Source organism: Pteronotus mesoamericanus, unplaced genomic scaffold, assembly GCF_021234165.1.
Source record: "Pteronotus mesoamericanus isolate MK-2021 breed Mesoamerican mustached bat unplaced genomic scaffold, CSHL_Meso_final contig_164, whole genome shotgun sequence".
NCBI classification, from domain to species: Eukaryota; Metazoa; Chordata; class Mammalia; order Chiroptera; family Mormoopidae; genus Pteronotus; species Pteronotus mesoamericanus.
In genome coordinates, this window is record NW_026555065.1 from 15,244,693 (window position 1) to 15,269,413 (window position 24,721).

General features: G+C 47.9%; 1 protein-coding gene across 1 annotated transcript in view; it reads right to left on the reverse strand.

The window, feature by feature from the left end:
• Positions 1-3,304: 3,304 nt before the first annotated feature.
• GLDN (gliomedin) overlaps positions 3,305-24,721 on the reverse strand; it is a 53,256-nt gene continuing 31,839 nt past the window's right edge. The window contains exons 3-10 of the mRNA XM_054564789.1: positions 23,210-23,227; positions 22,752-22,859; positions 12,703-12,840; positions 9,878-10,003; positions 7,144-7,227; positions 6,921-7,046; positions 5,691-5,841; positions 3,305-3,782 (exon numbers count right to left, since the gene is read on the reverse strand). Coding sequence (XP_054420764.1) covers positions 3,305-3,782; positions 5,691-5,841; positions 6,921-7,046; positions 7,144-7,227; positions 9,878-10,003; positions 12,703-12,840; positions 22,752-22,859; positions 23,210-23,227 — 1,229 coding nt within the window. The remainder of the gene's footprint in view (positions 3,783-5,690; positions 5,842-6,920; positions 7,047-7,143; positions 7,228-9,877; positions 10,004-12,702; positions 12,841-22,751; positions 22,860-23,209; positions 23,228-24,721) is intronic.

Here is a 24,721-nt window from a genome sequence, read left to right on the forward strand (position 1 = left end):
AACCAAAAAAAGAGACATTCACCATTATTCATTTGTTGTTGAGAATTGTTCGGAGCCTATGGTTACAGATTGGAAATTATGACTTTTAATGATATGATACACAAGGTCACAGCAGCTGGATGAAAATGGAAAAGCCCTATCACATACTCCTCCTTCGGTGGTTTGACATCAAAAAGTCATAGCCAAAATGTGCTCTGTGCAACCCGAAAATGACACCTGGCTCTTCAAGAATTGCAGTGCCTCATTTGACTTTTCACCTTACAACCTTGAGGGAAATAAGACTGTCAAAACACCTAAGATCAGAACTCAGCCATTTGAAAACTTTCACCCCAGAACTCTTTCTCCGTTACAACACCTGTACTTAGTGATATGATGAGACTGTACCCACCTGCATGGCTTCAGTAGGAAATGTTATCAGTTGAAAGAAAATACTTTGAAATAGAGTCCAATCTACCTTTGAGGTTGGGATGGGTGGTTTTATTTATTTTCCAGGGGGAAGCTATCTACTTTAGATTAAAGGAGAATTAGAGAATTATCTGGTTTGATTCTGACATCAAAGGTGCAGCTATTTGGAAAGTGCTTGAAAGCAACTTTGGTAATAAGTGACAGTGGAAACTGCTAGAACGTTATCTTGACTTAAAAACATTCAGTTGTATATTCTATTTTAGCAGTGAATCCAAACCTTTTTTTCCCCTTTAATCAAACACTGCTTGCAGAAAAAAATGAGTAAAGTCTTATTCTTTCTCTCTGTAAAGGCAAACTTTCAACCACATAAAATTATCCATTAGACCTGATAGAACTCTGTTGTTCTTATATCACTCTGCCATAACCAAACCAAACCAAACCTGAACAAAACATACAACCCTCTATAAGCTTCTCTAGTAATGAGTGTATAATTCTTTACCCGCAATTAGGGGAGCCAAGATAGCTCAGACTTCAAGCAAGAACTGGGGGTTCTAAAACTTTTTCCTAAAAGGAATATGTGCAAATTTAATGACTAATCTTAATGGTTGCTACCACACATGCAATTAGTGTTGTATATAGTACTATTACTACATGGCTATTACTATGAAATTATGTTCATATCCAGGTCTTCCGTGTCCAGAAATGCAACACATATATTTAAATACTTTGAAAGAAGACTGGCATTCCTTAGACACATTGATCTTGAATATGAATCTCTATTTTACTTTTTTACAAAACATGAACCTGAAGAGTATTTTTTAAAAGCTGTGATGACAAAACACAACCAATCTAATTTAAAAATGGAGAAAAAAGTTTTAAATACTCTTCCTTTGAGAACGCAACAAAAAATTCCTTCATAGCTATCTAGGTATTTTCAGCGGACAGATTTAAATATTTAAATCAGCACATCCCCTAAGTTTTAAAATGCTTCTATTAATAAGGTATAAAACCAGGACTCAGAGTCAGTGAGAATGAGTCCCAGTCAAAAAGTTACAGAAGAATTTCCCTAAACACACACGTACTCAGTGAGGGCAAATCACGGAAACATCTTTACGTAAGAGTGTCCCTAAGTTGCCTACTGGCTGCAGGACCCTGGTAACTTTCTAGATTCCTCGCTACTCTCAGTGGTCCTGCCTGGCTGAAGGATGTTTGAAGAACTGAGCTGGCAGAAAACATACATATTTAAGGATGTTTAGGAGAAAGTTAAACTGGATTTTCTCCTGGCTTTCAAAGGGACCCGATCACAACCTTTAAAACTGTTTTAGAGAAAGAACAGGTCACTAAGTGCTGTTTGGAAGACCACTTAATTTTATACCCTTTCCCTCTATCAAAAATCTCAAACCATATAAGTGGCCAGTTTTGGGTCTGGAACAAAACAAAATAAGCAGGCTCTTATGAATAAGCCCTTCCGAGAATCAGGCTCACTTTATACTCTAGGCCAGCGATTTTCAACCTTTTTCATCTCATGACACAATAAACTAATTACTAAAATTCTGCGGCACACCAAAATATATATATTTTTGGCTGACCTGACCAAAAAAAATATGGGTATAATTTTGATTCATTCACACCAGATGAGTATGGTCATTTTTTTTTTTTAATTTGACAATCTAGGGAAAAAGAGGTCAGTGCCTCTGACTAAATAGTCAGCTATTGCATGTTTCAAAAATTCCTGCAGCACAGCGGTGGAAAATTGCTGTTCTAGATCAAGGGTGGGCAAACTTTTGCCGCAAAGGGCCAGAGGATCAATGTTTTAGACTTTGAGGGCTGCTACTCAACTGTCTTGCAATGACTCAACTCTGCCATTATAGAGCAAGAGTAGCCACAGGCAACAATACATAGCCAAATGCATGTAACTCTGTTTCAATAAAACTTTATTTATGAAAACAATTAATGGGCTGGCTTTGGCCCGTGGGCCATAGTTTGCCCTTCCCTGTTTTAATTAACCACATATGGTGCCTCTCTTCTGAAAACTGCCAAGTGCTTCCCATACTTCTGGCTAGCAAATGCCCACTCACACAGTATTTAGTACTCCAATAGCAGATGCACAGAAGAAGCCAGTGAGACCTGAGGATTCATTTTATGACCCACAGCTGCAAGTCAGCAATCAGAAACTGACAGGAGTGTGGAAGGGCCTGTTCCTGTTTTATTAGAAAATCTGGGCTTGCAGCTGCTGCCGGCTTTTGCTAATCTTGCAGCAGCGATCAGGAGCTGTGGGGGGTGGCCATCCTGGTGTTGTGCTGGCAGGTACAGAGGCAGAGAAGGGGAACAAACTCTGGGTAATGTGGTGCCTCAGCGGCCTGAACGGGTCAGTGCCGCTTCCCGAGGCACCAAGCGTAAGTCAGCACTAAGGAATTCATTGCTCAAGCAATTGGGCCGGTCAACTCAGAGGTAAATTTGCTCAGCACATGGCTCAAAACAAAGCAAAATACCCAAATATATAAAAGTTGTAAAAGCTGCAATGGCCAAAAATCACCGAATTCCCTCCAGGTAGAAAAAATCTTACCCATCATCTTAGCCAGCTCTTTTATATTATCCATGGAGGGAAAAGGGGCCGGAGAGGAAGAGGTAACTTGCCCAGCTAGTTTGTGGAGGGATCACCAAATCTCAGCCATTGTAACTTCTAATCTGCTACTTTCCTTTAAAGAACCTGAACATAAAGAGCATTTACCAACTGTATAAACCCTCATATCATGAAATAGGATAGCTAAGTGCCTGGCTACCCTTAACGACAGTTTTCTGTTGGGACATAAATGGTGCCAGAGAACTCCTGCAGCACAGCGGTTGAAAATTGCTGTTCTAGATCAAGGGTGGTCACTGAGGGGAACAGAACGCATCGTCACTGGTTTAACGTGGCTGATAAAAACCGCACAGAGTAGAGCATTAAATGACCATCTTCCCACGAATATAAATGCTGGTCTCTCCTATTGTACGATAGCATGGCAAGAACAGACTGAGTAGTTCTTAAATCAAAGCTTGCGTTGATCTGTTTCCCTCCTAACAAATCAAAGGCAAATGTTATCCTCATATCTTTGGTGTCTGTGACGTAGAGGATCCCTCGGGCAATGAAGGCGTTGCCGGCCTTGGATTTAGGGTACGTGGTGTTGATGTGCTGCACCACAGAGAATGTCCTCTCGTCCAGCTGGGCTACGAGAATGCTTGAGCCGTCCACACTGGAGGCATAGATAATCCAAAGGCCCTTCTCATCTACAGCTAAATTGAAGTACGTCTTGGAATTGGCAAAGAGGTATTTTCGATCAAAATACAAGGCATGTTCAAGCTTCAGGGTTTGGGATGTTTCTTTGCCAAATTCAAATCTGAAATGTGTAAAAAAAGTAGAGATGAGTCACCATTTTTGCGGACAAGGGAGGTTTTTAGGTTCCTTGATTAAATTGGGGTGGGTCCTGCAATTCTGCATTTCTAGTAAGTTCCCAGGTCATGCTTGCTCTGAGCAGTAGGGGTATAAAGGACAGTGGCCACATGTAAGTGTCCACCTGCCAGCCATGTGACCCCAGGAAGATCCCTTCGCCTCAAGAAGCCTCGTGTTTGCCAACCTCCTGAGATGCCCTCTCACAGTTTCCTAGAGCTTTGGGGGCCTCCACGGGAGATCTGGTCCAGCCCTTTCATTTGATTGGGTTGTCCAAAAAGCCCTTTACATTTTTTTCAGTAAAATAAAAGACACACTTTTCATTTTCACTCGTAACCTTATCGATTTGGATGTTTTGAGTATGTTGTATGTTGAATAGTGGCTATCTCCCACTATCGGCTTCTGGTGCGTAGAGGCCAGGGGCGCTGCTAAACATCTTCCAATGCATAAGACAGCCTCACAGCAAAGAATTATTTGGCTGAAATGTCAAAAGTACCAAGAAACTTCGCAAACCACTTTTCACACATTTGATCAGTCACAGCACCTTCTCCATACACCGTACAGTTTCGGTTGCATTTTTACCTTTCTTGAAATAATAAAACATGATATGCTGAAAATGTGTATCTTCTTCCATCTTCAATATTAAAATGGCTGCATAAAAATTCATCAATTTTGATAAGTTCTTTTAAATGCATGCTGATGTGACAGCTGTGACAATACAGTCTAACAAAATTGTTTTGAATGAAGGTAAAGACAACCAAGTACTACTGCAGCCATCGTACGGAAAAACGTGATGGACTTTTTGGCCAACCTAATACCAGTGAAAAAGAAGGGACTGGCCCAGGAATACAAGAAACTAGCTGAGCCAAAGTTAGAGCTTAGGATTTCCAACTCCAAGTTTTAGGGGTTCTTTCTCCACTCTGTGCTAGAATTTTAAGTCCAAAATTTCACAGCAGTCTAAGTTAAGATGTCACCAGCTGGAAGAAAGGTAGCAAAGTCGTGGCTGTAAAGTCATGTCTGGCGGGTGATTGGGTGAACGAAGCTATACACGGAACCCCGTACCCTCAGCTCCTGGAGGCCATCTCATGTAACCGGTTCTAAATCCAGGCCATATCATAAAGTGAATTTATGATTCAAAAGATACCTGACTCCAGGAATGACAATTCAGACATTAGGATGAAAGAAAAGAGAAACACTAGAGGGTGCCATTGAGCAGCAGAAGAAGCGGGATGCGTGGGACTCTGGGACACGCATCGGAGCATAACAGACTTGAAGCCAGTTAAGAAACCCTGAAGTAAGTTTGAAAAGAAACCAGGGCTCCGTGTTTCTTTTATATTATCCATGGAGGGAAAGATATTATCCATGGAGGTAAAGAAGGGGACTCCAGAAGGCCCTGCCCGCCCATCTCGGCTCGCGGGGCTCTCCTTCCTCTGAGCGCCCGGAATTCAGGACTGCCAACTGGTCCCTGTCTGGTCCTTGGCGGGGGCCGATTTCAGGGTGTGACACTTTCCTGCCAGAGGGAGCTCGGGTTCTGGCTGCTTTCTTTCTCGGCGATTGAGAAAGCTGCACGTCTCACTGTTCCAGGTCTCCTCCTCTCTGGCTCCAACCTTACTCTCGGTGTCCAGACCAGCAATAAATGCAGACCCCAGGCAGGGGCTGGGACAGGGGGCTCATTCACCATGTCCAGTGGTTCATCGTGTCAGCAAACCCTGAGTGGCCTCTGATTGCGTGCCGGGCCCCGGGGACACGCAGTGATAGAAACACAGTTCCGACCGCTAAACAGCTGGCGGATGGCTAAAGCGCCACAGCAGGCGCTGTCCGGGATGCCGGGGAAGGTGCTGCCGGCAGAGTGACTCACCTCACTATGGTGTTGGAGCCTCCTTTGTGGTAGTAGAGAGCATTATTGTAAACGGCGTGCCCACAGCCGTGGAAGTAATACGGGAGATGGATGAGCGAGAAACTGCCGTTCAGCAGGGAGGGCTGGTCTTTGAACTCCTTCACCCTGATGCCTGCGGAGGGAAGCCCAGGAAAGGCTGTCACCTGCCCGCTGGTCTGGCAGTCACAGCTGGGGAGTGAGTTGGGGGAGGAAGGGAAAGGAGGGAGGTTGGAGTGAGATGTCCTGCAAGAGTCCTTGTCCAGTTGGGAGAGTCTCAGACTCCCAAACTCAAAGTCCAGTTCCGTTCTGTGGAATCTCGTCTGTCTTTTGAATGCAATAGCCACAGAGTCAGCTTTGCTCCTCCCAGGAAAATGTGTCACTCCCCCCCCATCTGACTCTAGACTGTTTATAAAAATTTCTATCAGACTGACATAGGTCTTTCCTGGGAGTAGCAGATACCCAGCAGTTACTCAGTCCCCTCCTGCCTCCTCCTGCCCTCCACAGCATCGACTGCTAGTTCACATTTTCCCCTTCCCTTCTGAGCCATAGAGTGCTTCTCAGCGGGCCACCTGGGCAGCCACTGCCAGCTGAACCGTTAGCCTTGATGAAATGAAGCTGCATATCACAGCTGTTGCTCTGACCAGTGAGTATGGCCAGACCCCTCTGGAACGAGGCCGCTGCTACCTCCACCAGCAATTCCTGACCGCCTTCCTTTGGGGCATCATGACTAAGGCCATGTTCAGAAGCAGGATGGCACTTCACCTTCTCCCCAGGGCTCTCTGTCCATCAGATACCTTAGAGCAATAACTAAAAAGTACTCTCTCAGGGGAAGGGAGGGGGTGGCAACCTCAGAGAAAGATGGATAGTGCAAAAGACTTTGTCTCTGACATTTCTACTCCATTATGCTTGGAGGGTTTATGAGGCCATCAGTCATAACACCATATTGTTTCCTTCTGGAGACTTTGCCTAAAATTGGATCAGCTACCCTGGGGGTGCCCTGGTCATGTTCCTGTGTCCTGGAGGGCTGCCAGCAGGGTGCTCAAAGGAGAGAAGTACCCCGTCCCCTCCTCTGTGCTTTCTGAAAGAAAGAGCAATTGTTACACCAAGTAGCAAGGATTTCAGGCACACACAAAGCGAATCAGCCTGAAGGTAGGCAGCAGATGAAAGAGACAATGACAACACAGATTCAGATTAGCTGTCAGGCAGAAGTACCTGAAAAGTGTTCAGTCACCCAGATCCGCTCATCGCTCTTGTTCGCAGACTCTCTTATCCAAGTCCCAAATGTCTCGGTGACTTTTAGTACTTGTGTTGCGTTTCCAATGGAAGTGATCATGGATTCTTCCAAAAGAGGAGGAAAACAAGTTACTCTCCTGCCAACTATGACTTTAAGGCATCCAATTTCTGAATTTCAAAATAGGATGCTTTGTTTCTGTACCCGCTTGTGGGGAATGGTGCTCACTGACTTTCTCATCAGCTTTGCCAACCAAGGTATCATCATTGGGGACAGCACACGTCTCACCTAAAACAACAACAATAGTCAGAGCGAAGGCAGTCACACACTGAGCGGTGCGCCACCCCCAGCTGGCGCTCTCCGTCCCTCAGTGCGGGCTCTAAGTCCACAGGCATCCCTTGCAACAGGCCCCCCAGGGTTCTTGGTTGCTTGCTTTTAAACAACATCAAGTCATACACTTCCACATTTCCCCCCTTAATTGGTGAGTTCCTAACAAGTTTTCCATGACCACAGTTGCTAAGTCGGTACCATCCCCAGAGAATGTCCATAAAAGGGGAAAAAGTGGCCTGAGCCAGCTCGGTCCATCCCAGCAATCTGAGGGAAAGAGAGGCTTGCTGACGCTTTCCTGGCCTCTCGGGCCAGGTGGTATTGCTTATCGCAATTGCAACTTTCTGGAAGATTTTCCCTTTCAGGGAGGCTGATGGGAGGGGGAGCCTCGGGAGGGGGCCCACTTTACCCCCTCTTCCTGGACCGCCAGGGGGAGGCATCGCAAGGAAGGAGGAGCCTGGAGGCAGCCTGGCCTTGGCACGTTTGAGCCCCTCACCACATCTCCCCACCTGCCCCTGCCTGAAGGTCTCCGGCTTTCAGGTCCTCCATGGGCACCTGGTTCACACTTGGTTTGAGGCTGCACCTCCTCCATCCTCCTCAGTTTGTCCTTGTTCACATTACAAATGCGCTCGATTCAGACCTTTGGTGAGGAGGTGGCTCAGGGTGTCAGAAGCAGGACAGGAGGAAGGGGGGACATGGCCACTGCGACGACGAGAGGGAGTGGACTGGTTGGGGGAGGGCCCTGGTCTGGGGCAGGTTGGGGCAAATCGGGCTGTCTGGGGAAGGCCAGGCCCGTTCTAATGGGCTCATATCACCCTGTGGCTGCGGGACAGAGAGCGGCACCTCGGCTGTCAGTGAGGAAGCTCGGGGAATAATCTGGAGCGGTTCCTTTATCAGCCAGGAGGGGGCGGGACGCTCCGTGATTTCTGGGCTGGTTTCTAGCTGGACGCGCCCGCTCATGTTCCTCCGAAGTCCTTGGGCGCCCGAGGTGACCAGTTCAGCGTCTGCGCTGACTACCCCACCGGTGGTCCTGCTGCCTCTGAGTGTCACCTGGAGTATCCCCTGGGGAGCTCGGGCTTTGCACAAGAAAGGGGCAGGGAGACCCTCCTGTTCTTAGTTTGAAGAAAGGGCTCTCGTTAATTCCTGCTGTACCAGTCCTGTTCTAAAGGAGTGGGGGCGGGAGGGGGGCTAAAGAAATGGGATTGGAGCAGGAGGGAGGGCCGAGCTCAGGTGCAAGGAGCCTGCCAACAGAGGACTCATTTCTAGGGGGCAGAGTAGGACATGATGGCCTCTCGTTTACACCTTCACAACTCTGTCTCCATAGCTCTGGGGCCCCACCCCTGCCGACCAGCCTCTCAGGACAGAGGCCAGGCAGAGGACAGTGCTCCTCCGGGCAGCCGCTGTCACTGGCTGATAGAGCCTTGGGAATTATACTCCACAAAGCTCCGGTCAGATCTCCCCTTCGTGCAGGCAGAAAGGGCTGACGCTAATGGAGGCGGTGGCGCTGAATGCCAGCGGAGGAGCAGCAAACTGCCAGCGAGACTTCTAATCAGGCCCCATTTATGCGGGTGGGGGCACATGGGACATCTTTGAGAGCACAGATTTGCCCATTCTTACAGCTGAGTGCATGCCTCCAAAATGCCTTCCAGAAAAAACAGTGCACCAAAGAAAACGGAAGACTTTTAGGAAAGTGGCTGTGAAATCCACAGCAGATGTTACCGACACGCCGGTTGGGGCCCTCCCGTCTGATGCTGAAGTGACAGCATCAAGTGGTGCCCCCTCGCGGCCTAAGGAGGTGAGCGGGTCCCAGGTTACTGCCTTTGGGAAAAAGGTCTAGCATCACTCTAGAAGTATTTTCCACTAGTATGGACCTTGATTTCTAAGTAGTTTTCCATCCTGTGGCCACCCCTATCACAAACTGGCCAAAGAACAAGTCCTGTTGGCCTACCAGAGGTCAGCTGTTCCTTGCCTTAGTCTTAAGTGTGAATTTCTGTCTCCGAAAGGAAGATGTTCTAAGAGCAGGGGTTTTATAGTGAAGCACACCTGGGTTTGAAGACCAGCCCTGTCACTTAATATTGAGTGTTTCAGTTTTGTATCTGTAGGTGGGTGACACTAACGATTCCTCTACCCTAGGATTGCTGTGGGAATTAAATGAAGCCGCGCCGGGCACACTGTTAGCGCTCAGTGCTTAGTGGTGGCAACGGTAGTGTTGTAGTATTTGCGGGGCGTTCACCACTTGGAACTTCCCCATCATCTTCTCCAGCATCAGTCAAGCCCATCATGTTCCAGAAGTGGACAGTTTAGCCTTCGAGACTAGTCCAGGGGAGAGGGATGGTGGATTTGGCAAGTAAGAGGGATACACTGGTAAGTGGGGTGGGAGAGGAGGGAAGCTGGTGGGAAGCCCCATTCTAACCTGCCCCCAGTCCTCATCCCCGGGACAGACTGCCCAGGCCTCCCAGAAATATGTAGCAAGGGGGAACTCCTTGGATAAAATCTGGCTTTGGACAAAATCTCCTCCCTCTCTTTAAGAAATCCAGTCACAAAGCCTGTGTGAAGCCTGAGAGCTGGGACTATTAGTGGAAGAGGCAGGTTCCCTGGGGCAGGGGTTGACCTGGGCATTGGCCGTTGAACATGTTTGGCTGCCGAGGGCCTTTGGATCTTCTTCCAGGGGACCCTGGGGGACCGGGAGGGCCCGGGGGCCCGGGTGGGCCGGGTGGGCCCGGGTCACCTTTGGCACCTGGAGAGATGGAGAGAGAGAGAGAAGGTGGGGGGAGATCAATTAAAGAGCTGTGATCAGAGTTGGGTTTCTCACACACACACACACACACACACACACACACAGAACGAGTGCCCCCAGGGAGACTCTCCGCACAGCCCCTCCCACAGGTGACTGAGCTCTAGCACTTGCCCCCGCAGAGCTGAGGAGGCCCCACAGCAAGGGCTGAGTTCCAGCTCTGTGCCAGGAACTGGGCTGAGAATTTTATACATCTTCTCCTGGCCACTCCCTACCTCTCCATGAAGTAGCCCCTCAGTAACTTCAGTCTTAGGGGCATTGAGTGTTTTGCCCAAGATCACAGCCTGAATAGGCTGGGACTCAGCCTCAACTCTGTCTCACCCCAAAGCTCATCCTATTTCCCTGGCCACTGTCAGTGGAGGACCCCCACCCTGATTAATCAGCAGAATTACTCAAAGACTCAAAGAGCTTTTTTTTTTTTAAAATATTTTATTTATTTTTATATATTTATTTTTAGACAGAGGGGAAGGGAGGGATAAAAAGAAGGAGAGAAACATCAATGTGTGGTTGCCTCTCAACATGCCCCCTACTGGAGACCTAGCCTGCAACCCAGACATGTGCCCTGACTGGGAATCGAACTGGTGACCCTTTGGTTCACAGCTGGCACTCAACCCACTGCGCCACACCAGCCAGGGCTCAAGAAGCTTTAATACACTTCTTCTGCCTGGGCTCCTTCCCAGGCCAATTGGATCAGAACTGTAGAGAGGTAGGTTATTTGTATTTTTTTTTAAATATTAAAAATTTTTTTTTCAATTACAGCTGACATATAATATTAGTTTCTGGTGTACAACACAGCATTAAATATTTATATAACTTACAAAGTGATCACCCTGATAAGTCTAGTGCCCATCAAATACCATACAGTTATTAAAATATGATTGACTATGTTCTCTATGCTGTTCTTTATATCCCTGTGACTGTCTTTATTCATCTGTATTTTTTAAAGTTTCCTACTCTGCAGCCAGGAATGAGAAGCACTGCTCGGTGTGGTAGAGGAAATAAGGAGGTCCTGTCCAGCTCTGAGACCTTGAGTGGGCAGCATAGCCCTGCTGAGTCTGTTTCTTCATCTCCAAGTTGAGCCTCACGCTCCCTTGAGAATGGCCTCTTGAGAATGACTGAGGTCTCTGGAGTGAGTGTCTGAGCCAGAACCCCTCCACACCTGAAGGCAGCCATTCCCCAAACTTCCAGTGGCCAATGTGGATGCAGGCCTCTGCTGGGGCCGTTGGTTCTGGAGCTCTCATAGGGATGCCGTCAGGCTGGGCCGTTCAGCCCTTTGGTTCTACCCACCTGTCCAAGGCGACACTGGTGATCTAACGTCTGCTTCACTGCCTCTTCCCAGTCAGACCAAATAAGCCTTTTCAGTCTCTTGAGAGTGGGCAAGCAGGGGTCACTCTGGAAGAGGCAGGGATCTGCGGGCAGGACGGACGTGACCAGCCCTACGACGCCTTCTCCGCTCTGACCGGAGGACACCCTCAGCTTGGCCAAGGCCTCTGGAGCTGGAGTAGTCTCAGGGAGGCTGCTTTTCTGAGTGGTTTGTCATCAGCCTTCCCTTGCTTGGCAGTATAGGGGAAGGCTGCATTCTGGATGTATTGACTTCCCATGTAACTGAAGTGTAACATGATCTTATATTTTCAAAGCATACTCACATATGTTACCCTGTCAGAACACTTCTTAAATTTTGTGCATTTTGCAGAGCATCCGCCCCTGTTTATGAAACAAAGCTTGCTAAATATAATTTGATCTGGCCTCGATGCTTTGGCTTTAGCACAGCGTCTGGCAAATAGCAGGTGCTCAGTAAATTTTCAATGGATGAACGGGCAAATGACTCAGGATCATTATTCTGAACATCATCATCTTCGCCTCTTAAGGACAGATGTCATGTCTTTTACTCATTTTCATATTCATAGCCTCAGCTCTTAACAAAGCCCCCAATTCCTAAATGCTTCTCTTTGATATTTAACAGATGTTTACTGAATACATTAATAGGATAGTCATGTTTTGATGATATAAATGGTCTCCAAAGTATAGGGCTTTTAAAATTCTTTGCCCTGTGACCATCAACTGTCATCTACTCTTTCCACTACGTGATTGTCTTTCTGTGGCTCACTGCTTCTCCATCTCTTCCCCAGAGACACTCATTATCTGCTTTTAATCTGGGCTGAAAACCGGAACATGAAATCAGCAACTGTGTTTGCCCCAATTCTCCACCTCAAAGGCTTAGGATAAGGGCCTGGGGATGGTCCTGTCTTGACCGCAAAGAAAATGCCTGTGCTGTCCGTCAGTTGCTCTCCGGGGTATGTTAAATTGCTTGCTGACGCGTTTGATTTTCAATTGTGCTGGATTTAATAGACATTTGGAAAAAGGAAGCTTCCTTCACCCGAATTTAATCCAACCACTATGTTTAGGCCTGAATTACTTAACCTTCTTCTGCTTAGACCCCAGGTTTGGTCTTGCCAGCACTGGGGTAACATGCACAGTCTTCTCCTCTTTGAAAGCACAGAGTCCTAAAACGTGCTGCGAAACAGATGGCCACGGAAGGCGAACAAGGAGAGAGGACCCAGAGCAGCCCTTTGTTCGTTAAAGCCCAGGCAGGTCTCTGGGCCTGTTCACCCTGGGGGAGGGCCCAAGCGCCAGCCTCTTACCTGCGGGGAGCACATCATTGGACACGTCCCCCTTGTCCCCCTTTTCACCCTTCTGCCCTGCTGGGCCCTCGTTTCCGGTCAAGCCGAGTTCACCAGGGTCCCCCTTCTGCCCTGGCATTCCTGTGGCTCCAGGTAACCCTGAGAAAAACAATGAGATATTAGCCTGCTGTGCAAGGAGTTCTGACACACTACTTTGTGATATCATACTATATACTTTAAAAGTGAAGAAGCTTCAAAATCCAAATAGCTAACCCATACAGCCACTTTAGGACAGCATTGTGGCCGTCATTAAAGAGGGATATTTCCGGGTGGCTCTGATGGAATACTTTTAGAGACACTTGATTGCAATAACAGGCTGAAGAGGCAACTGAACCACAAGAGGGACAGCCACAAGAAGAGTAGAAAGGTAAGGCCGGATCAGAAGTCTGATCCGCCTGTGCAGGTTGGATGGAGCACCGTGAGGGGCTGACTTGGCGCTGGAACAGTGGGTGGTGCCATCTGCATTATTTGGTTGATTCTTCACAACGTATTGGAGTAGAGGCTGGGGACTTACCCTTACTCTCATTTTTAGAAACTGGAACTAAGGCCAACAATGGGTATAACTGATGCTGCTGAGCAAGCAGCAAAGATCTTCCGACTCTGTCACCAATGTCCCTTTCTGTGGCATTCCGATGCAGCACGCTTTCACGCGAAGGAGCAAAACAAGGAAAGTTGCTTTCGGAGAGACATTAAGATGGATGGTTACAGCGTGAAAAAGTTGCAGTGGGTGAAATTTCTGCCTTTGCTCCAGGGGAGCCATCACGATAGGACTTGCAGCCCTGCCACCCCCCGGCTAGGAACGGTCGAGGTGTGTGCTGTGACCGATCTCCACGCTGCTCTATGGGAGGTGCAGGTTTCCGGTCCCGCGGAGAAAGGAAGCAAATGGGGTTCATCTGACCGGCACAGCTCTCCTTGTTTCCAGAGGTCGTGGCAAGGGGTCGTTTCCAGGTAGCAGCACAGGGAGCGGGACCCCGAACAGAGTCTGGCAACTTTGTTATGGTGAAGAGATAAAAAACAACAGTCTGGGGACACAGAGGCAGCTAGAATTTGAGATAGACTGTGAGAGAGGAGGTAGATGTGCAGAAAGAGTCGGGGATCTTCAGAACTTGAGTCTTTGGCTGAGTAATGACCTGCACAGAATGCAGGACAGGGAAAAGGAAGGGCAGAAAGCGCAGCTCCTCACGCCTGCCAGGGAAAGTGCTCGTTCCCACCAGTCAAGGTGGAGCGATCTCAGAAAGTGACAGGATAGTGGGTAAGAGTCCTTGGAAATGTCTTAATTTGCCTGAGATTCAAGGCTGCCATGGGTCCATCATAACAATGCTTAAAAGCAAGCTTTGAAAGGGTTAGACTGAACTGCAAGTAGTCTAACTGCACTTCAGAACAGAGTCCAAAATTTGGATCATTCAGTCAAGGTGATGCAGCAAATTAACAACTTAAGAGAAAGTCATATGGTCATCTCAATGGGTGCAGAAAAGGAATTTCATAACATTTAGCACCTGTTCTTTCAAAAATTCTCATCAGACTAGGTATAGAGGCAACTTCCTCAACCTGAGAAAGGGCATCTATGAAAAACCTATAGCTCGTGTCATTCCTAATGAAGAACCTAAGTGCTTTCCCCTTATGGCATCAGGAACAGGACAAGGTATCTGCACTATCACTTCCATTTCACACTCTGCTGGAGATACTAGCCAGTGTGAAAAAGAAAGGGAAAAGGAATAAAAGGCAGACATGTTGGAAAGGATGCATTAAAATTATCTTTATTTGCAGGTGACATGATTGCTTATGTAGAAAACTGCCAGAAATCTATAAAAGAGCTACTCCACCTCATAAGGGCCCTGCGAGGGGAAGCAATTGCCTAGCACTGTGCAACGTTATCACCAGATATGGATCAATTCACATGATCTTCTATTGCAGGGAGCCTTCTGTTCATTTTGATGACAGCCTCCTGGAAATATTGCTCAATAGAGATATTCAAAGTGGCAGAGATTTTGAGCAACAGGAAAGAGCCAGAGGCATGTTTTACAGCAAACAAAACTTTGATTCCTCTCAAAGTCTGTCACTAAGCGAGCTCAGGATCCACTGCCTTTTCTAACGTCCCTGTCCGTCCCCACGCCTCTTCTTACAGGCTCTGGCTAAGTGACTGCCCATTTGCCCCTCTCCTGTGCCCCATCAGCTGGGACGGTCCCCACTCTCTAATGGTCATCCTTCCGGTGTTACAGTAATCCTCCCTCCAGATGTAAAATCAAACCTGGACTGCCCCACCCTCACTGCCTGCTAGTGCCAGAGGAGTCAATACAACTAACTGTCCCAAGGGAATCATGGAATTCCAGTTTGGAAGGCACCTGAGAGGCCAGTTGGATCACCTCTCCATCCAATCCTAAAAGCCTCTCTGTGCTACCCAATTGGCTCTTCAGCAGTGGGGAGGCTGCTGCATTCGTATCGCATCCCATCAGAGATCGTACTCGGATACTCGGCACTGCCACTGAAAGCGGTTATTCCCTAAAAAGTAAATCTGGAGCTCGCAGTGCTTTTCCTTTATGCCAGGGGAGTGGTAAGCATTCGGAATGGTTTCTGCTCTTCCATACTCCAGGGACTCTACACAGACCATCCCAAGGAAGACAGCAGTGTCTGAAAGAACCTTGATCACTAATAGAAAATGGAGTGAATAAAGAAACATTCGCTAGAGTTCAGCCAACCATAAAAAAAGTCTCAGTGAAAACGGTGAAATGCAGCTGTAGCTGGGAGTCAGAGGTTTGGGTTCCCTGCTAGTGGTGATCGGGGCGGGGGGGGGGGAGGGGGACGGGGGTCGTGTATGGATGGAGAAGCTGTGACACAATAGAAGAGAATGTGAAGAAGAGAAAAAGCGCCCCCACCCCCCAGCACCCATTGTCAGCATTTGCTCTGCCATGGATTCAGTAACACAGGGAAAATCATGCCTCTTGGGTGGGGCGTGGCTCATGATACATCTCTCACAACAGTATGGAAACCCATTGGTCTGAGCCATTCCTGCCCCATCAGGACATCTCGCTGGAAGGTGATTTGCTCACTTAACGGAGCCCTTAATTGGGGACCTCTGCATGAGAAGACGTTCTTTTGTCAGTATTTTAAATGGGCAATTTGGCACATTATCTGTAGGACACAAAGGACTAGCTGGTTGCCATAGAGTCCAGTCAGCAGAATGCATCAAGTATAACTGATACCATTTAAAGGTTTCACATGCCCAGATTTAGCAAAGCTCAGGGAAATGGTATCTTCTTGTTACTTCAGGGTTTTCTTTTTCAGGCATTTATTCTAGTCACAAAAAGCCTTTCTGCATCACCCTATTTTCCCTTCATTTCTTTTATTCTATCTTCTTACACCTATAATTTCCTTTCTCTAAAAGGTCATGAGTGAAACTGGAAAATGTTCATACTGTAATGCAGCTATTGCAGGGCAGCCCCTACGGAGGTGGGTGTTTAAACTAAAGATATTAAAGACCTGTGCTTAAAGGTGTATTTTGATATTTTCTGGGTGTGCATGATGATTTTTAAGCTTTTGTTTAAAAAGGGTGGGGGCACACGGCACATTCCTGGAGCACCAAGCTCAAGTGATCAAGGATAGGAAGAACTGACATCATTGAAATGTCCATACTATGCAAAGCAATCTATAGATTCAATTCAATTCCTATCAAGATACCAACAGCATATTTCACAGAACTAGAACAAATATTCCAAAAACACATGCAACCACAAGACCCAGAATAGCCACAGCAATCTTGAGAAAAAAGAACAAAGTTGGAGGAATCATGCTACCTGACATCAAATTATACTACAAGACTATAGTGATCAAAATAGCATGGTGCTGGCATAAAAACAGACATATAAATCAATGGAATAGAATAGAGAGCCCATAAACAAACTCACACCTTTGTGGTCAATTAATATTAGACAAAGGAGGCAAGAACATACAATGGGGTAAAGAAAGCCTATTCAATAAATGGTGTTGAGAAAATTGGGCAGATATATGCAAAAAAAAAAACAACCCCAAAACAAAAAACCAGACCACCTCCTTGCACCGTACACAAGAATAAACTCAAAATAGATTAAAGACTTCAGTGTTAGACTCAAAACCATAAAATTCCTAGAAGAAAAAATAGGCAGTAAAATCTTAGACATTTCTCGTAGCAGTATCTTTCTAATACATCTCTTTGGTCAAGTGAAACAAAAGAAAACATAAACAAATGGGACTACATCAAAATAAAAAAGTTTTTTCACAGAAAAGGAAGCCACCAACAAAATAAGACAGGGTTGTCTTGTGAGAACATAATCGCTAATGATATATTTGATAAAGGGTTAATATCCAAAATTTATAAAGAACTTACACAACTCAACACTAAACACACAAACAATCCAATTAAAAATGGACAAAGAACCTGAATAGATACTTCTCCAAAGATGACAGACAGTTGACCAGTAGAACATGAAAATATGTGCAATGTCACTAGTTGTTAGAGAAATGCAAATTAAAACCACAAGGAGATACCATCTCACACCTATCAGAATGGCTGTCATCAATAAATCAAAAAACAAGTGTTCGCGAAGATTTGGAAAAGGAAACCCTAGTGCACCGTTGATGGGAACACAGACTGTTGCAGTCACTGTTGAAAACAGTATGGAGGTTCCTCAAAAGATTAAAAATGGAATTGCCTTATTACCCAGTGATTCCACTTCTGGGACTATATCTGAAGAAATCTAAAACGCTAATTGGAAAGAATGTATGCACCCCTATAATGATTGCAGCATTATTCACAGTGGCCAAGATTTGGAAGCAGCCCAAGTGCCCATCAATAGATGAGTGGATAAAACAGCTGTGGTATATTTACACATGGAATCTACTCAGTGGTTAAAAAGAAGGAAATCTTACCTTTTGTGGCAGCATGGACAGACTTGGAGAGTATTATGAAGTGAAATAGGCCAGTCAGAGAAAGACAAATACCACATGATTTCACTTATATGTGGACTCTAATGAACAAAAATAAACTAACAAACAAAATAGAAACAGAATCATAGATACAGAGAACAGACTGACAGCTGTTAGAGGGAAGGGAGTTGGGGGTGCTGGGTGAGAAAGGTAAAGGGATTAAGCAAAAACACCCAAAAACTCATAGGCACAAGACCACAGGATGGCGGTTACCAGAGGAAAAGTGTGTGGAGGAGGCAGAAGAGGGTAAAGGGGGGATAAATGGTGATGGAAGGAGACCTGACTTGGGGCGGTGAACATACAACACAATATACAGATGATGTGTTATAGAGTTGTACACCTGAAACCTATATAATTCTATTTAACCAATGTCACCCCAATAAAATTTTGAAGAAAAGAAAGAATGGAGGACATTCTGTCAGTATACAAAATGCTTTGTCTTTGTGCTGTTGTGACCACCGCCTCTGACAAAGTTTCCCTTTGTCTCTGCTGATAAAATCTCCCTGGCCGTGCCCTGGTGTCAGAAGTGCACTGCTACCTAATCTCCTTCACCGTCAGAAGGCCCGTGTGTGGCCCTTTCTACCCTGCCTGACTCAGCTGTGCTCACACGGTCCCCTGTGTCGCCTGGACGCGGGCACTGTTTGTCCCACGACTGGAGACCGGGCGTTTGCCAGAGGAGAAAGGCCAGGCCCTGCTTGCCTAAGGGCTCTTTGCTGTTTTCCTTTCTCGTGGCACTTCCTCAAAACAAACTGTCTTACCAGCTTTAGAGTGGGGAGGCCTGCCGTGTTGCAGGGGTCAACTCCGACATCCTCACAGCACGGGGTGAGGGAGGACGGCTTATTTTGGGCAGGACCGTCTGTCGCAGGCTGAGGGGCGGGGGAGGGGACCGGAGGGTGTTAACAACACCCAGTCCCAAGACTGAAATGAATAAGGAGGAGGGTGTTTATTTCTGTTTTTACGAAGATTTGATTTTTAGAGAAGGCACTGTAGCATTAACTGTTAAGTGAGAAAGTGAGACAGATGGAGAGAAGGAAAATGTTTGGTTTTGCGGCAACAGAATGTCAAACTTCATAGAAGATGCTTGTTGCAAAATGACAACATTTAAGTCTCTTTTAGGTTCAGTCCTTCTCTGCAAATCTAAGTCAGCGTTTTCAAATGAATATAGGTATTTCCACTTAGATTTCCTTTTGGTCTAAAACCAAGTTTCTCCTTCCCAATTTTTGGAAACAAAAATAGCTGACACTAATATAGTACTTACCACGTGTCAAGCTCTATTCTAAGTGCCATATACATTATACGTATGAGTATACACACACACACACACACACATACACACTCACATAAACACTCATTTAATCTTCATAACAATGCTATGAGTTTGATACTATTATTGTCCCCATTATATAGATGAGGAAACCATGGCACAGAGTGATTAAGTAACTTGCCCCACACACAGCTAGTAAATGGAAGAGCCAGAAGTCAAGACGAGGCATCAGGATCTGGCTCCATGCTAGTCTTCCATTGTGCTTAGCATGACTAAGGTCAGAAACTGAGGGTTAACTTTCATGCTTCAATCTCCTGGAAACAACTCTTAAGCTATAGCACTGAAACTCTGATTTCATCAGGCTAGTGTATCTCATAACAGGCTGTTCTTTCCTTCAAATGAGTATCTCATGTTGTGATTAGATGTATTAGATCATTCACTGTTAACAATTAGATGGAAAGTTCCAGAATAGAGGCTCCATCTGTTTTGTTTCATCAGCAGTATTTTGAACCCATCCAGTAAATACGTGTTGACAAATATTTCCACCCTCTTCTGCTCAGTGCTGTCCTTGGCTCACCCAGAGGCTCACTTCTACTGGGTCACCAGATGCCTCTGCTTCTCAGGGCTCCATCCAGGCTCTCCGTGCGCCTGGGCTCTCTGTGCGCCCATGTCCACAGGCCGGTGGTCTCTGATACTCCCTGATAGACCCTAGCCCCATGGTCTCCTCTGACGGCAGACCTGCATCTCCAAGGCATCTTGGCATCTCCTAACCTGATGTCTCAGTCTCAGCTCATCTGCCGCTGAGCTCCTGACCATGTCCTTGAACCTGAGTCAGTGCAGGGTTCCCTCCTTAGGGAAGAGCAGTCAGACAGGGCAGAAAGCCCCTGAGTCCGTCTGGGTGCCTCCCTCCCTGCCCTCTGTACATCCACCTGCCATCCTGGACTGCTGATTTCACTCCCAAACGTGCGCTCCATTTGTCTCTCCATACCCACATCGCCACCCCTTCCGCCTGCGTTTTGAGAAGCTCCTGCACGGACCCCTGCCTCCACTCTTGCCCATCTCCTGTGCTTATTTCAGTGTGCTCTCGCGCAGCGGTGTGCTCTTGCGCAGCAGGCGCAGTGGTATTTTATAAAGGCAGACCTGATCACGTCACTGTCTGCTATGTGAACCCCCTCAGTGGCTTCTCACTGCCCTCAGGATAAAGCCATTTCCCTGCTGTGGCTCTGCATGCTCTGATCCCCCTGCAAGAAAGTTGGCTGTTGGGTAGGGTGGAGATTCATTCCGGGGCTCAGGTAGGGAGGGGGAGGGAAAGCACAGCCCTGGGCCTTTCACAGGGGGACCGGGGACCCCACAGCCCTTGCTCTGGAGTCTGACAGTGGGGCTGGAGTCTGAGCTGGCCCAGGGCTGAGAATACTTTCAACAAACTCTTTCTATAGAGCCAGGCTCTTCAGACAGGCTTTGTCTTTATAGCTGTAGAAGGGTGGTTAGTGTCCGCTTTCCCTGGCCTAGGGCAAGGACTCCCTGCAGGGCCCTCGGGACTCAAGCCCTAACCTCAACCTTATGGAAACTTCTTGTTCTAAGTTCTCACATTGCTGGCCTCAGGAGGCCTCCCTCCCTGGGAAGGTCTGTGCCTTTGCTGCCGTTTCTATGGGATCTTCAGGAAAAGAGGATTTGGCCAATCTCCATAGATAAACAGAATCCAGCACCTTCTTATCCATCCTCTGCCATTGCCCTCTAAGCCTCCTCCCTCTGCCCTGCTGCCTCCTTCAGCAGGGTGACCGGTTGCCAATGAGACGGAGCAGGTCTCTGCTCTGCTATAAATCCCGCCTCTCGCTCTGAGTACAAACCACAATTCTTCAAATGCCCGGGGCCAACCTGATTTGGCTCTTACCGCTCATCCTCTCCATCTGACCACACTGGCTTCCCTGTGGCTTCCTAGACTCTGAGAGCAAGCTGGACCTCCATGCTCGGCTGAAACCCCTCCCCCAGATCCCCCGGGGACTCGTGCTCTCACCTCCTCCACGTGTTTGCTAAAAGGTCCCTTTTCAGGGGGACTTAACGTGGCTCCCCGCTCTATAGTCACGCTCCACCCCTACGCACTTCCCACCTCCTCTCCTGGCTCTATTTTTTCTCTTTAGCCCTTAGCACCATGTAACAGACAATATATATACTTATTTATCTTGTTTAGTGTTCATCTTCCCAGATTAGAATATAAGTTTTATGAAGGCAGGGATTTTGTCAGCTTTTTCATTTCTGGATCTCCCCCTCTAGATCAGTATGTGCCACATAAATAAGCAATACCTAAATGGGTGAACTTTTTGTTTTCTGCCCTCACTGAGTGGCGGGCTGCACACCAAGCACCTTTCTGCAGGGCCAGAGACCTACCTCTACCTATCCTGGAAAACCACACCTTCCTACCTGCCCCGCTCCCAGCGCTAGCACTGTGGCTCCTGCCCCTCATAATACTCAGCGCAGAATCCTTACAACTGGGTCACATTTTGGGGGGCTGCCCGGGGTAAACCAAACGTCTGCACAAGGACGGTCATCATTATTCAACACCGATGTCCATTTATAATTACAATTACCATCCAACACGTAACGACCTCTAACTGCTCCGTAATTCTGGCTGTAATTGCTGGCCTTCTGGGGACCGAGCTGACTGGGACCATGCTGCACACGTCCGCAGAGGCTGGCCCCTGGAACATGAGCATGTACGTTTTGCCAAGTGGCAGAGCCCCTCCACGATTTCCCCGCTCTCCACTGGCTCTCGCTTAAGTTGCCATGGGAATAAGAGCAGGGTGTGCTAGACGGGGTTACTGTGCTGTCTGGAAGGATTTCCTAGTAGTTCTTCTAGCCCAGGGCCTGTGCAAGTAACTTAGAGTAGCAGAGCCAAGAGGATGAAAATAAACAAGAGGGTGTGATGGAGCCTCCACTCAGTGGCTGAGCACCAGGTCTTCCTAGAATTCCTGAGCATTCTCTATGCCCTGCACGCCAGTGGCCACCAGGCATGTGCCAGGTTTCGTCAGCGAGTCTGCCCAGGCCTTCTCCTTGACTCTCCAGGACTGGGCCTCAGAGCCCTTTAGAACCCGCCCCGGCGCACGCCCCAGCCCCCTGCCAGGCCTGCGCAAGCCCCTGCTCCTCTGGTCCCTGGACATAGCTGACACTTTGGGGCTCCCGCACCGTTGTTCAGGAGATGGCAATGTTGCTGCTCACAGCAGGGCAGAGGGGGTCTCTCAGAGATGCCAACCACACCTTTGTAACCATCCAGTGGCCCCTGGACAGGGGACCCTGACAACCCAGTGCTGGCCTCAGGGAGGCCTGGATGCTGCCATTTTATTCGAACCATTCCAGCTATTCCTTTAGCCAGGAAACCTGGGGGCTGACTTCACTCAGCTGAGTTCCAATCAAACGCAGGCGGTTTCTGGGCAGGAGAAGGCAGTGAGAGAGCCAGGCAGGAGCTGACCCTTGGAGGGACTCGGACGTGGCACATCCAGCCATCCTACAGCCCACAGCCTTCCCGCCCCTTCCGGCTCCCGCCCCTTCCACCTGTCAGTCTGCGTCAGGGCCGTCAGTTCCCGGGGAGACTGCTTCTCCAGTTGCAGCTGAACCGTTGTCGGTACCAGAAAGAATGCCCTGGCCTGAAGCACAGCAACTTCCAGGCAAGCACTGAACCTGCCTTGCATGCAAAGGGGCAACATATTACAGCCACTGCACACACTTCAGCCCGTTCAAAGTGCAGTAACAGAGACAAGCAACAAGGAAAACAGTGAAAGAGTTGCCAAAATACCCATTTTCCCTCTTTTTCCATTTGCTCCTTTTTCGCCTTTTGGGCCCTGGGGACCAGGCTGTCCATCCGATCCGTTATGTCCTGGTAACCCACCAACTCCTGGAGGTCCTGCGTCAGAACACAGGAAACAGGGACATTTCTTAAAAATCTCTTCACTGAAGTTAAGGCGGTTTCCTTAGGCCAGTGAAACTGGGCACGCGTCAACCCTTTTCTTTCTCCCCTTCCCTCTCTACCTGTGCTGCCCTGGCTGAAGCAGACAGGTGGGGAATGGTGATGGCGGGTCCTCAAGTGGGAGGGGCAGGGGAGCTCCCTTCGGAGTAGAGAGGGAGGGGACACAGTGATAGCCCTGCCGCCCCTCAACTATTCCCCCTTCCCCACCTCAGTCCCTTCCGAGTGATTCTGGGGAGACAGCCACCCATATTCCCCTCTACGAACCAGGAAAACCCATGGGTTCTTACCTGGTGGGCCAGGTGGTCCTACAATAGAAAAAGAAATGTAGATGATTATAGGTGAAAGAAAAGCCTGCTCCACACCCAAAAAACACCTTCCCCCTCTTAAAATGTACTGGCGTGGAACCGCTCCATTCCTTTTACTCAGAACTCAGTATGTTTGCTGAAAAGATTCTTCAAATCAATTCAACACAGATCCATTTGCCAGTCAAAACGACTTCTGTTTAAGTTTTAATGGACCAGGAATAATTTAATGGATTCAGAAATTAGTCATCTCTCAAGCGACAACTTAATTAAATGAGGCTGGGTGACAATACAGGCAGGCACTAGTGCGGCCTTGGCACAGGTGAGGGTCGCAGTGGCGGGCTGCCGTCGCAGGGCTGAGGTCTGGCTGCCACGAGGGAGTCCCAAGCGCTTCCGTGCAGCCAGCTGTCTCCTCCGCGCCGCCGAGGGGAAGTGATGGTGGAGGCTGGTTTGCCAGGTCTCTACATTGTTGCATGAAATAGCCTGAGGAAAATCTGAGGGCCCAGATCAGCGAACAGATGCTTTCCTTAGCATGCAACCACCCAGAAAATCTAAGGGGGTTCAGATGAATCAATCATTTACATATAATCTAACAAAAAAGATTTTGCTTCCACAAATAGGAGAGTCCTATCAATTATTCTGTTTGAGCATTCAGACAAGCTGATGAGGCTGTAAGAGCAGAGAAGGTCCTTTTGTTTCTCCAGGCTACATGTAATGACTACCAACGCTGCAGTGGAAAGGTCTATCCATAAACCCAAGCTTGGGACCTTACAGAAAAATCATCACTTACTAAGCACTTACTACGTGCACCAAAATTTGCTAAGAAGCAGAAATCTTGGTCCCTGTGTCTGTTATATTTACAGCCTACCTGGGGAAGGTGGGCACTTTGAAATCCCAACAAAATATGGGGGAGAGACAGAGGAGCAAACCCCCAGCTGGGGTACCGGGGCCGGGGCGGTGGGGCACACGGCTGCCTGCGGAGGCCTGCAGCGAGGTGAGCCGTGAGGGCGGGGCATCCCACCAAGGGGACCAGCAGGAGCAGAACTACAGAGGTGGGAGCCTGCATGACTCAGGGTGAGAAAGGCAGGAGATGGATCAAGCTGGTGTGTGCGCTTGAGGCTGAGGAAGTGCTTGGTGGGACAGGTGTGGGCGCGGCACTTGAATGCCAGGCGGAGGTGTAGGCGGGACCTGTGAGGTGGGAGGGAGCTACAGTACTTTCTTAAGGGGGCTGGCAACACCGTGAAGTCTGCACTTGAGACCTTCCCTGAAGGTGGAAGTTGAAGAGAACTTGAGAATAAGATGAGAGAAAGAAAGAGGGAAAAGAGAGGGTGGGGAGAACATAGCCAGAGGGTCTTTGTAGTTAAAATTAGTGGCAAGATTATGGATAAATGCGGTTGGTGACTGTAGAGTTGCAGAGAAAGCTAGAAACTCCAAAGGTATTTCAGCAGAAGAATGAGCAGGGCCCCGCATCTGATAAGGTAGGAGGCAAAGAAGGCC